The 13,447-nt window shown below is 49.5% G+C and overlaps 1 protein-coding gene across 10 annotated transcripts in view; it reads right to left on the bottom strand.

The window, feature by feature from the left end:
* The window catches only part of IQCE (IQ motif containing E), a 46,202-nt gene that overhangs the window by 15,958 nt on the left and 16,797 nt on the right, over positions 1–13,447 (bottom strand). For 6 of the 10 annotated variants that reach the window (XM_038539608.1, XM_038539609.1, XM_038539611.1 and 3 more), the window contains 11 exons: positions 12,870–12,983; positions 12,689–12,739; positions 9,704–9,774; positions 8,629–8,701; positions 8,348–8,397; positions 6,881–7,044; positions 5,357–5,412; positions 3,993–4,192; positions 1,465–1,569; positions 672–728; positions 174–264 (listed from right to left, as the gene is read on the bottom strand). In XM_038539608.1, coding sequence (XP_038395536.1) covers positions 174–264; positions 672–728; positions 1,465–1,569; positions 3,993–4,192; positions 5,357–5,412; positions 6,881–7,044; positions 8,348–8,397; positions 8,629–8,701; positions 9,704–9,774; positions 12,689–12,739; positions 12,870–12,983 — 1,032 coding nt within the window. The remainder of the gene's footprint in view (positions 1–173; positions 265–671; positions 729–1,464; positions 1,570–3,992; positions 4,193–5,356; positions 5,413–6,880; positions 7,045–8,347; positions 8,398–8,628; positions 8,702–9,703; positions 9,775–12,688; positions 12,740–12,869; positions 12,984–13,447) is intronic. The other 4 variants (XM_038539612.1, XM_038539616.1, XM_038539610.1 and 1 more) reach the window with 3 other exon arrangements.

The following is a 13,447-nucleotide window of genomic DNA, read 5'->3' as shown; positions in this document are numbered from 1 at the left end:
CAGATCCTGGATTCAACATACGCAATTTGTGGAGATCAAGGGGGACGGTAAGGGGAACGGCCTATCAGTGCCAGAGTCAGGAGAACCAGGGGACCAACCCAGCAGAATGTCCCGCTCAGGCCGAGAGCCCCACGGCACTTGCACAGGAAGTCTGAAGCCCAGCTGAGCCATACCTCAGGACTCATTTCCACGGGGTTGTCTCTCTCTGCTCTCCTAATCTCTTCCAGTTCTTGACACTTCTTCACAAGCGTTTGAATTTCCTCTCTAAAGTAGGAGGGAGAGGATGACATCTTAACTGGTCATCATGCAGTGGCCCATGTCTCCATGTCTGTATGTGACTGCAAGGACCGCCTGCGGGGGTACCTCTCCTGCAGCCATTTGAGGCCCCCAGTACCACCTCCCTGCACGTTGGCCAGCATGGGGTCCCTACTGCAGGACCATGCCCTGTGGCCTGTGTCTGCGGCCAGGCTGGCAGCCCCAGGAGGGCAGTGTCGGAGGATCCCCAGGGCCAGCACTGCCTCTGATGTGTGGGAAAAATCCTGGTGGCTGGAGTGATGCATGGGCCAGCAGCATTTGGGGTTTTCAGTGCACAATGTGAGTGGAAGCAACTAGGACTTGTGTCCTTGCTATAGGTTTTAATGGCAATAGAAAAATAGCTCTTCCCTGCATACCTGCCCTTTCTGGTCTCTTCCGGCCCTGCCTTCCGACAAAACCTCATCACAGTTCTCCTGAAAACAAGTACTTTTATTCATTTTAGCAATCTGTGTCTTCCTCATTATTCTGAGTGGTATATATTTCCATCCAGGGTTCTAGCCTACTTTGGGGGGGCACTTCTCATTGAGGTAAAATTCATAGAACATGGTGCGACCATCACCACCAATTCAGAACACTCCTCCCACCCAAGGGAGCCTCGCGTGGAGCAGCCCCTGCTTATTTCCCTGCCCCCACCCCTCCCTGAGAATCTGCCCGTGCGCATCCAGTCTGTGACCCTTCCTGTCTACTTCCTTCATGTGGCACCCTGTGCCGGAGGCTCATCCACGCCATCATGTGTGCCAGAACCTATTTCTTTTTCTTCCTTCAGGTGGACATACTTGAATTTCTTATCTGTGCCTCAGCTGATGGGCTTGGGGCTGTCTCTCCTTTGGGGTCTATGAACAATCGTGAAGGAGCAGGATTCTGGCCCTGGATGGCCGCCCGTGGTGGCTGTGGCTGCAGTGGAGGGTGTGTGTGGAGGACCTGGCATCACAACACAGAGGCAAAAACTGCCTGATTGTGAAGAGCTCTTTCCCAGAATTAGGATTTTTACTCTAAGGTACACAAAGAGCTCCTGCAGGATGTCAGGAAGTGAGTGACAGATTCAGGCTGGGGCTGTAAGAAAATGCTCCAGAAGCTGTACGGAGGGAAGACTGGAAATGCCTGGAATTGTGGGATCTCTTGACAGCCTCTGACTCCTGGCATGCTCACCTCAGAGCCTCCTCTCTTCCTCTTCTCTCCTCCTCACCTCCCTTCATGTCCTCCAGCTCCTTCTGCAGGTCAGCATTTGTCTGGAGCAGCTGCTTCATCTCCAAACTGAACATGCAGAACCAGAAACATTTCAGAGTTCGTGAAAATGAAGGACCACGGTTACATGAATTATCACCAAAGCAGGAAGAGCTTTCCAAAAACATCAGGTCACCCAACTTCCTTCCTCATGACAGTGGATGGACGTGGGGGCAAATGGATAGAGGCACTTGTTTATAACCACGCAGCCAGAAGACCCGACAGGCCTGCCACCCTGGGGGGCTGTTCCTCCAGATATTCACTGAGTACCTGCTATGTGCCTGCAGCTATTAGGTACCCAGGATACAGTGGCGAGGAGGCTCAGATGAGCTGTGGCCCTGCTCTCGTGGAGAGAGGCTTTATCCCAACAGTCACACAATTGGTATGTAACCGTATCTCAGATGAGTGCTAGGAGGGTCCTGCCTGCACCACACGGGGCTGCTACTTGAGCCGAGCCATTGAGGACAAGGGGGTGACCTGGGACCTCCAACTAAACTGCTCCCTGATAGGCTTTCCTGGTCCTACAGGTGGCATGTGGCTAAGAGCACCGCTCCAAGTCTGAACTCAGCTCCACTGCTCACTGAAAGGGACCTAGAAAAGTTAGGTCCCTTAATCTTCTATGAATCAGAGGAAAAACCTTGACTATTTCAAAGAGGGTCTATCACAGAGTAAGGGCTGAATAGGTGGAAGCTCTTATCATGCCAGGTGACAGCTGAAGAGATTATCAGAGACGTTACTTACCTCTCAAAATGACTAGCATTATTTACCTTTCAAAACGACTAGCCCAGTTTTTTTGATAAATACTAATTTTTACAAAGAACCTACCAATTCACATAGATGTACTTGGATTGGAGGACTAAGAACAGGTGGAGTGTGAAGGGATTTTCCTCTGCTGTAAACAGAAGGCAGCAGAGAACTTAGTAGGTGAGGAGTCAGCTAGGGAGTCCTTCTCAGACTTAAATGTGCACATGAATCATCAGGGGGCCTCATCAGACAGAGTCAGATTCAGGAGATCTGGGTCTGACAAGGTTCTAGATCTCCAACCAGCTTCCAGGTGTGCCACGCCTAGGTTCTGCATCTCTAACCAGCTTTTGGGTGGACAGGGCCTAGGTTCTACATATCTAACCAGCTCCTGGGTGGGCGGGACCTAGGTTTTGCATCTCTCATCAGCACCCACGTGATGCTGAGGCTGGTGGCTTCCCTAGGCCACTCTGAGAGATAAACCCCATCTCAGAAGATGCATGGGTTTCGCTTACTTATGACAGAACTGCGACCAGAGAAGCCACAAGTAAACAGCAGAGGAAACATCTTCAGTAAACTATAGATCAAGACACTAGAGAAAAAAACAGTGAACAAGCAAAATCTGGAGATTTTGCCTTTCAAACTCTGAGGGTCACACTGAACACTTCACAGAATTTGTGTCTTATTTGGCATTTAGACTGGATGTCATAAACATATAACTGCTCTCTGAACCACTCTGCAGAAGATTTAACTGGCTTATCTACTTTACAAAAGTCAACGAAAGTCAATTCTTCCCAAAAAAAGAATTTGGAAATCACTCTAGAATTCTGCATAAAGAGATTTAAATACCTCCCCTTCTTTCAATGATGTAATATGGTCAGTTAAGGTCTTCTTTTCACCACTAAGTGACTTTTACTTCACAAATAAGATACAGGAAGTTGGGACGCCTGGGTGGTTCAGCGGTTGAGCATCTGCCTTCTGCCTTCGGCTGAGGTTGTGATCCCAGAGTTCTGGGAGGGAGTCCTACATCGGGCTCCCTGCAGGGAGCCTGCTTCTCCCTCTGCTTACGTCTCTGCCTCTCTCTCTGTCTCTCATGAACAAATAAAATCTTTAAGAACATAATTTATTCGTTATGTTTATTATTTAGTCTTTGTTCCCTCTGAATGTTGCCACTAAGTAAACATTCAAAAAGGTAGGAGTTTGGGACTCTTGGGTAGCTCAGTGGTTGAGCGTCTGCCTTCGGTTCAAGGCATGATCCTAGGATCCAGGGATCGAGTCCCTGCGAGAAGCCTGCTTCTCCCTCTGCCTATGTCTCTGCCTTTTTTTTTTTTTTTTAATATATTTTTTTAAATTTTTATTTATTTATGATAGTTACAGAGAGAGAGAGAGGCAGAGACACAGGCAGAGGGAGAAGCAGGCTCCATGCACCGGGAGCCCGATGTGGGATTCGATCCCGGGTCTCCAGGATCGCGCCCTGGGCCAAAGGCAGGCGCCAAACCGCTGCGCCACCCAGGGATCCCCTACCTTCTGTGTCTCTCATGAATAAATAAATAAAATCTTTAAAAAAAATACAGTAAGTCTCTGAATCCTACAAAACTACCCCAGGAATTACTACCAGGAGTTGAGCATCTCCCCTGTATTCACCAGAATGCCAGTCTCTAGCCACAAGCCCTCCCGGGGGGCCAGAGTGCCAGTTGTGCCCCGAGACCTACTCTTTCTCCTGCAGCTGCATCTGTAGGGCATTCCGCTCGCCTTTCAGGCTCCGCACAGTCCCCCGCAGATGCTCGTTGTCCTCGTGTTGGTCACCTCGTGGCTGCCTGGACACAGTGGAGCTGGACGCAGAGTGCACCACAGCGTTTGCCTTGACCACTTCTGAAGCATGTAATTTGGGGCTTTCCATCGAACTTATTTTCTAGAGGCAACACATGCATTTTTTAGATGTTCTTTCTCATTTTATGTTGTGGTTATGAAACCCAAGGAAGAGATAGTGACCAAGCAAAACTCGTCCCAAGCCCAGGTATGGGACAAGCTCTGGGTGTGACCTTAAATCGTGGGACAGCTCCACCTCACGGGAGCCTTTTGGGACAGGAGCCCATTGGGGAAGTGAAGAGCACCCCTGCCAGCACAGCCCAGCCTGGGACAAGTGGGGGCAAGGCACCATTAACAAAACAGAACACAGGGCCTATGAAAGGGAAATTCATAAGCTTCTCTTCTTTGTGCTCATTTACTCTAGTATTTCCTTAGGATTTCTAGAATTTTCAAACTCTGTGATTTTAATCTTAAGTGATAACCCAGTTGTGCCCACGAAGAACTCCTGATGCCTTGTGGCTTGCTTGATGCCAGCCTGCATCAGCAAAGTATTGCCCTCGTGCACTTCAGAGCCACCTCTGGCTGACTTCCTTTCCTAACAAACTTTATTTTCAAAATACCCACAATATATAAAACTTATTAGGTTTTTCTGCTGTGTAAATATGTAAAGTTCTTTTTTTAATGCTCCCCTCTAGGTTTACTCTGCTCAGCCAAATAAGGGGGCAGCTCCCACTTTACCAGGCTACTCAGAATATGCTGACACTTCTGACTAACTCCAGTAGAATCTGATTGATTACTGACCAGAGGAATGATACCAAATTTACAAATTCACATGGCAGATATGAGGAAATATTCATCTCCCCAATTTTCCGGGGGATACATAGAGTTTTCTGATGACTCAGATATATAGGATGGTGAGGGACCGGCCTGTAGAAAGCTCACATGCACACGTCAGGCTGAGTTTCTAAAAGGCTCTAGGATCACCTGCATCCATCCCTAGTCACACACAGAGTCCAAAACCATGTGCCGTGTGACCACCTGTAATATCAGAGACAGGAAGGACATGACCCTTGGTCTCATCCAGACCTGCAAGGAGTCTGCCCTGAGTGCCATCCAGTAGACAGCGACTATTCATTAACATGTCCTCTCTGAGTATCCTATGAGCAGAGGACTTGTCTATTTTCCCACTTTATAAGCTGTCTGGCTTCTCTTTGAGCACAGGCTGATCCTAAAGGACAGGAGGTGGGCTAAGAGGCACACCACTCACTTTTTCCAGCTCTGTGATCCGTCTCAGCAGCCGGGGCTTACTCCACTCCATGTAACCTGACGGAAGCAACGGTTTTAAAGATGTACTTCATACAACCATCCGATGGCCCCTTCAGCCCAGCCCAACTGTCTCAAGCACAGCCTGTGAGTTTCCCCCTCCACAAGCTGGCACAGCTCGCATAGCCAGAAGCAAAGCCGGGAAACCCCCACCCGGCAGGTTCTTATAACCCAATGGCGCCTCCCCGCAAAGGATTCTGTTCCCCCCACTGTGGAGCTGTCTGTAGTGTGACACCTACTCCTGATTCTACCCGTTGGGCTTTGGCGCCCCCGGTCAAAGATGGTCCTTCTCAAGGTCACACGAGTCCACTTTGCTGTATCCTTTGCCCCTTCCCTCCTGCGGGCACTTCCTTCGCTGGCCCTCCTAGCTCTTCCAGCTGTCTCGCCAGCTAGTGGCAGCAGTGCTGCTGGCTCACCTCGCCGGTCACCCTCTGCACACTGCCATGTCATGTCAGGGTCTGCACTTGGGCCCTCCTCTGCACCACTGACTCGTGGGTGCTCTGAATCTCACCCAAGTCCTCTGTTTGCTGGTGATCACCTGCTGAGCCTCTGCCCTGAACTCATGGATACATTGTTTCCACTTGGATACTTAGTACACACCACAGACTAGACCTGTTCCCTTCCTCCAGACCTGCTCCTGTCACCTCCACCCCAGTAAAGGACACTCGTCCTTTCAGTTGCTCAGATAAAAGCCCTGGAACCTAGCTCCTCCTGCATCAGAGGCTGCACCTGATCTCCCAAAGGTATCTGGAACCTGGCTACCTTTCAGCCCTATGGTGCCGCCCTGCTCCAAGTGGTCAGCAGCCTGTATGAGGACATCGTAGCAGCCCTGTCTCCCCATCTGCTTTTCTACAGTCTGCTCAGCATAGTAGCTGGTCTTCTCCCCAGGCCCAAACCCCCAGGGCCTGGGCATGGCTGGCACAACCCTGCCCTCCACCTGACCCGGCTCCTGTCTCATTGCTCCACCCTGCCATTGCCGACACATGCTGTACGCATTGGCTATGGGCCTGGCTGTCCCTCAGCTGTCCCAGGTCTGTCAGCTGTCACTGTCCCTGAAGACCCTATTCACAGGTGCACACCCTGCCCCGACCCCTGCTGACTTTCCACTTTATTTTGCTCCACGACACTACCACCTGACCCACAGCTGATGGGTTGACTTCTTGTTCCCCTCCCAGCATGACACAGTCATGACACAGTCACCCCCTACAAGGGATGTCTGCTTTGTTCACCACTCTACTCCACTCCCTAGATGGGTGCTTGGCACACGGCAGGTACCCATTAGATTTTGGGATACATTTTAGTGTAGCCTAGCAGGATTGTCTGCATTTGTGGCAACTGAAATCAGGCCTCAGGGGCTGGGCGGGAGGGCCAAGACTCTCCCACAGCCTCTGCCTGCATCTTCCCTCAAAGAACATGAGAGGTGGCCTCTCCTTGAGCGTCCCTCTGTGGGCGGCTCCAGGGATGGTACCCTTCATGGTGGAGACAGTGGGAGAGTTGCTCAGCACACGGTCCAGATCTTCCTTCAGGCTCTGGTTTTCTTCTGTGAGCTCCTGGACACTCCGGGACAAGCTCAGGAGGGCGCTGCTCACTTTTTTCTGTCTTCTGAGGCCCATTTTCTTCTCCCCTGGAGGCCTGGGAACAACAAGACCAACAGCTAGGTTTGAGCTCCTAAACTGACTTTATAAAATGCCTTAAAAGAGGGGTGGGCGCACAACAGCCTGTGGGTGTCTGGCCCTGGCTCAGAGAGATTTCTGCATATTTGCAATTGAACAGGAAACACAGACTTTGAACTCCAAGGAACATACAGTAACATATCCTAAATTGCATCACTAAAAAGTTTGTGTGAACTTACTTTGTCTTGTTACATAAACACTTGTCTAACAGTTCTGATTTTGCCCCTTATCCCAGAAAGTCTAACATACAGCCTGTTCAGTTTCTGTACCTGCAAATTTGCCTACTTGCTAAAATTTATTTGTAACCCCTGAATTGATACTTGGGGTGGCTTCACAGTCACTCAGGGACATGGGTAGGGTGGCGGGAAGCTTCAGGGCGAGTTCCTGGTGGGAGGGTGGGTGGAGTCCCCATGTGCTCCTCAAGCAGCACCTCCACTATATTGAGTGTGTATTTCCCTGTGTCTTTCGTTGGTGGTCTCACGGTTTAAAACGGGCTCTTCAGCACAATGCTCGGGTCTGCCCCATGGACCTAATCACCAGAAAGCACATGTGTGTGATGCCACTTGATATTGGGAATCAGCAGTATGTACTAAATAAGTGGTTTTTCAGCAGAAATACACACAGAAACAGGGTGGGTGGTGATGTCGTGACCTGAGGCTCGCAGGAACCTACTCTGTACGTCCCCCAGGGGAATGGCTTTGTATTTGTTTGTGGATGCTGCACAGAACATACCTACCTCAAACAGCAAGAATCAGTTGTCCTTTATGGAAAAAGCTTGCCAAGCCAAAGGGGGCAAAGAGAAGGCTGTGCGTGGCACAAGGTGAATGCGTGATACACATATGCAGCTCAGTGCAGAGGCCAGTGGCATGGCCAAATCTGCAGTGAGGGAATCTTGGCGATAAGGAAACCCTGATGTCTCTCCTAATAAACTCCTTCAGGAAAATGAACTTGTGTTTACTGTTGGGTATGAAATGTCTTCTTGACAAGGAAGGCCTGCTTTCAACAACAGTGCTTTCTAACTGTATGAGGGAAGTGTTCCATAGTAGGAATTAGGGAAGTAACGTGTGGAGAGTTGAGCACGCTGTTAGTAGCCAGTGTGTGGCAACCACGAGGGCACCTGTGTAACCATCCCAAATGGAAACAGGTCCACTCTAACAATGAACAAACCATGCAGGTGTGGGTACTGCCAGCACTTCCCATGTAATGCCTATGCTATTCTTAGGACCAAACACAAAACACAGCTCCCAAGGAGATGACCATACTTCTTTCCGACAGTCTCGGAGCTTGCCAGCAGAGTCTGGAGACGATGAATCTGTAAACACCAAATTAAAGTCCATTACAATACAAAATGAGCATGAAGGCCCTCCTCTGAAAAAAGTCATAATCAGATTCTTGATTTCTGCCTAGTGGCTGGAGGTAAGCACTGAGTTTCTGGGATTCATAGTCAAGCAAAGATGAAATGGGAGAACAGGGTCCCCAGGGCGTTGTGGGGTGACTGCCCAGCTCAGCAGTTGACCCACCCCACCCAGAGAAGGCCACACACCTCCTCGTAGTAAGTCTCCATGGCAATCCTCATCTCTTCCAAGTTGGTGGTCTTCATGTCAGTCTGCAGTTTGCTAGAAACCCAAGTTCAGAGTTAGCACAGCAGTGCTGGTATCCCCAGGGCAGACCAACAAGGGGAAGTGTGTCTCCCATAACAACAGTGATAGAAGGGCTTTGCAAGAGAAGCGAACTGGGCAGGGAGCCTCATGGACTCCCCTTGAGGCCCATGGGAGGATCCTCACACCCTCAGGAACCCCTCCCTGTTGGACCAGCCACCTCCAGGTGCCATAAGAGATTCCCTAAAGCAATTTCTTACTAAATAGAAGGCTGTTTGAGAAGAAGCAGAGTAACTACTAAGTACACGATAGGTGAGAACAGCTGCCTCTGGGGGTGGTGGGAGGAGCAGTTCAAAAGAAAGGAGCATCACTTCCCTCCTGCAGTACCAGTACCATTCCCCCACCCTCAGCATCCAGCAGACTTAGACAAAAAGCTTTTGCAGACAAATGAAAGTACAGTTACAGACTTCAGGAATCTGTAACATAGGAGAAACCAGCAAAAAATCCAAATTTTTATAGGTGACAATTTCAGCAAGAAACATAGGGAGGGGAACCAGGGCCAGGATGGACACTCCTCTATACCGCATCACCAGGGGAGAGTGTGTGAGGCTGCCCGCTGCCCTGAGCAGCAGCAGGATGAGGCAGGGGCCAGGCAGGCAGCTGGTGTCCCAGCACTGACAGCTGGCATCAAGACCACAGACCCATGGGCACATACTCAAGCAATCCACAGAAGACCAAGGAAAGGAAGCATTTCTTAAATGCAGTGGGGACAGGAAAAGAGATTAAGGAAGATACTGTCCCCCAGTGATGTTTGGGAGAGATGGCTAATACTCGTTTTCATTTCTTTAGTACAAAGAGGAAACTGGGATAAGGGACATGGGATGGGGTTGTAGGGGGACTGAAGCTGCAGACAGAGCAGACATTGCTACTGGAGACCAGGTCAGGTGGTGACCCTCGAGAGTCCCCCCTGCTGTCCTCCCTCACCTCCCCCCATCCCGCCCATGGCCAGCGCCTCCATACTTGATGGTGTTGTCCTTCTCCTTGCACTGCTGCTCTAGCTTGAGAATCCTCTGCTTTAGCCCGTTAATGACCTGCCAATCAAACACCAGCACATCAAGTTGACTGCCTCCATGTCCGCAACCTCCTCCTCCCTCTGGACACTCAAGACTGTCCCTGGCCAGTGGACCCAGCAGCATCTAACACACTGCCCCCTTTGTTGCTGGCTTCTTTTGTAGTCTCTAGGCGCAGCAAAGAGAGGGCCAACTGTCCCCCTGGCTCAGTACGTGGTGGCAACAGTGGGGCGGGCCCCAGAGATGTGCCAGCAGGTGCAGGGCCCTCCCCTTGGCCTCATTCCACACTTGAGGGCTGACAGGAGCCACCACAGTGCTAGATACAAAGATTGACAACTGTGACCCTGCCCAGGGCGACTGCATCCACAGTATTCCCCTGGGAGTGAGCAGAGCGGTAGAGGCCTGGAGAAGCCCCCCATGGCCCCATGTTTCCTTCTGGGGAAAGACCACTCATCCACCTCATTTCTTCCTTCTCTCTGCTAACGTACCATTCTGGGAGCTGGCACCCTTATGTTCCTGGAAGAATAGCTCTTCCTTTCTTCTTGAATAGCCAAATGACTTTTTTTAAAAGCTAATTTTAAATTATATTAGTAACACATGAATACATCTCCTTGCAAAAAGGATTAAAACATTATAAACTATGTTCCTTGACCTTATATCTCTCAACTAAATATCATTACCAATTGAATCTGTATTCTTTAGACCTTGTTATACGGATGTGTCCCCACTGGCATTATGGCACTGTTGTGTTTGCAGAAATGCCATCCCACCACGCAGTCTGCAAGTCGTTCCTTTCACAGCACAAACGGTCTTGGTGGTCTAACCCTGTGCTGCCTACAGATCTAGGTTATTCTTGCACAGTACGATCATTTGGTGTAGACAAGCATTTCTCCACTGACAGATGTCTAAGCTATGAATACAAACAAGCCTGCAGGAGATATCCAGCCTTCCTTGTGCATGTGTGCAAATGTCTCTTGAGGGGAGATGGTGACCAGCACAAGTGTCTAGTCACAAGACGCAGTGACTCTGAAGGGTGATTTGGCAACGGATATGAAAGTGGGAATGGTACATATCTGAGGATCTAGAATTTCTACTTGTAATCAACTTTAATTGAAAAAAAAATTCATAGCAGGGCACCTGGTGGTTCAGTCGGTTGAGCCTCTGACTCTTGGTTTTGGCTCAGGTTGTGATCTCAGGGTCGGGAGATCAAGCCCCACATCAGACTCCACACTCAGCAGAGTCTCCTTGAGATTCTCTCACTCCCTCTGCCCTGCCCCCTGCTCACATGCAGTCTCTCTCTAAATAAAATAAAGTCTAAGAAAAAAAACCCAAAAACCCCACAGCATCAGAACAAAAATGCAAAAAGCCCTTCCTAAAAAAAAAAAAAAAAAAAGCCCTTCCTCTACAAGTATGCATTATTTACATAATTCTAAATCCTCACCTAAATTAATCACATGATTCTGAACATAGTTGTATATTCTTTATAAATCATTTTTTAAAAATTAAAAAATTTAAAAATAAATCATTTTTAATAGTCTTTAAAAACCATTTTTCTTAAGATGTATTTTAATGTAGTGTTATTTTAATTTTAATGGTTTCTCCGCAATATTCCCCTCGCGATTGGGCAGCTATAAATATCCTTATGTGAAAGCCCTTTTATATTGGATTTTTTCCCCAGAGATACAGCCCGAAAGAGAGCAGTACTGGACAAATGGAAGGCATGACTTCACGGACCATTCCTCGGCTCAGTCGTGCCAACTTAAAATGCAGCATCCAGCTCCGAGTATGCCTGTGCCTTCTCAGCCCTGCGGACACTGGTTTTGACCATCTGTTTATTCTGCTGTTTTAGGGCATGAGGGCTTTACTCATGGTGGTTCAAGTGAACATCTTCACTCAAGTATTGACGGCTGAGGTAGTGGCGGGGACCAAGGCTGATGCCACCCAGCCTGCATGGGGCCTGTGGATTCACTACGAACCCAAGTGGGGAGAATCTCTTAACCTGTTTCTGGATTTTAAAAAAAGGAGATTGACTCCCTACCACAAAAAATCCAACGAGATTATGTACGACCATGTAAGATCCAGGAGTTGCTATTCATCTAAAAACGATTTTCTTGTGGAAACACTTGGATTTGTTCTCAGGCCCTGAAAGCATTTCCTTTGTGCTGTCCTCGGAGCAGAGCCAGGCTTTAACCATTTATGCAGGGCTGAGTCTTGCCTTCTGTACAGGCCAGCACAGACTCTCCGTGCGCTCGGGATAGAGGACTCTGTTGAACTGATTCACATCCCCCCGTTCCCCGTTATGTCGAGCCAGTTCCCACTGTGGTCTCAGAGGGTTTGGTTATAAATTTTGTGTCACCAAACCCAACAATCATCTCACTAATGTTTCTTAATTCCTTGTGTTCAATAATCTCAAAACCGTGTCCCTTCCCACTTTCTTTTTGAATTTTGCATTTCTATAAAACTGTGCTCCCTTGACTCAGGAGGTTTATCATGATACACTTTTGGACAAAAGTGTATCATGGTTCCTGCCACTGCACCCACTGCAGAATGGCTCCCTTAACCATCACCACATGTTGTGCAGTCTCACAGCAGAGGTGTCGTGTGTGTGTCTGCTGTTTCTGTTTCCACTTAGCGTCATTAGTTCAGCGCGATGTGTGTATAGGGTGTGGCGGGAGACATCTCCACTGTGACCCCGTTCCCTACAGTGTACCTCCTGCTCTGCACGGAGCCTGCTCAGCCCCCTCACGTCCCCTAACAGTGCCCACGGTGTCCTCTTGCAAGCCCTCTGGCTGCATGGAGACTGGCTTTAGGGAGCTCTGGGCCCTCATCTCTGTCATTGTTGCACGACTGTGTTAGAGGAAAGGCATCCCTCAACCGTGGGCTGTTTTCAGATTTCAGTGGGAAGGTTATGCGTCCTGCTGGAGATGGTACTCACCCAGCCAGTATCAGGCCTTTTCTCTGCCAGAGTCCGAACAAAATCCGGGCCCTGCAGTAAGCAGATGGAGAGATGAAGACACAGGCAGAGGGAACGGCCTCTCCCCCCAGCAGCCTGAGGAGTGGAGCCTGTGCCTTCCCAGCCCATGGCCGGGTGCCACCACTGCAGGACCACGACTTACTCGGGATGAATCCAAAAGCTGCTCTATCTGCCGGTCCTTCCTGCTATTTTCCTCTTCTAGGCGCCGAAGCTTTGTTCTCATGAGATCCATGTCACTTTTCTGCATGTGCAGGGACTGAAGGGAAACATAACCACACACACGCACACCCATGCACACATGTGCGCACACAAATGCCAGGGGAAATAGCAGCCGGAGCAGGTCTGGCAAAGTGGCCTGGTGCCCAGTCAGGGTACTGTGTGTGGCGCAAGGGGACGGAGAGCTGGATGTCACAGGAAGGAGTCCTGTGGGCACCCCCGGCACTTGGTGGACGGGGACTGGGGAGATGCCGTTAGGTGCAGGACCATCCCAAGCGACTAGGAGCCCCCTGCCCTAAAAGGCACACCCTCCGTCTCTGAGAAACACTGCCCTACACATCGACACCATCAACAGCACTTCTGGAAACTTCTACCATCACACTCCCTTCCACGCCCATCTGACAGCCCATGTATGTCACAGCAGGTGTCACTAAAACTTTTTTTTTTTTTAAATATTTATTTATGACAGATACAGAGAGAGAGAGAGAGGCAGAGACACAGGCA

This window comes from Canis lupus, chromosome 6 (assembly GCF_011100685.1).
Source record: "Canis lupus familiaris isolate Mischka breed German Shepherd chromosome 6, alternate assembly UU_Cfam_GSD_1.0, whole genome shotgun sequence".
NCBI lineage: Eukaryota > Metazoa > Chordata > Mammalia > Carnivora > Canidae > Canis > Canis lupus.
This window is presented reverse-complemented; position numbering and strand designations above follow the sequence as displayed.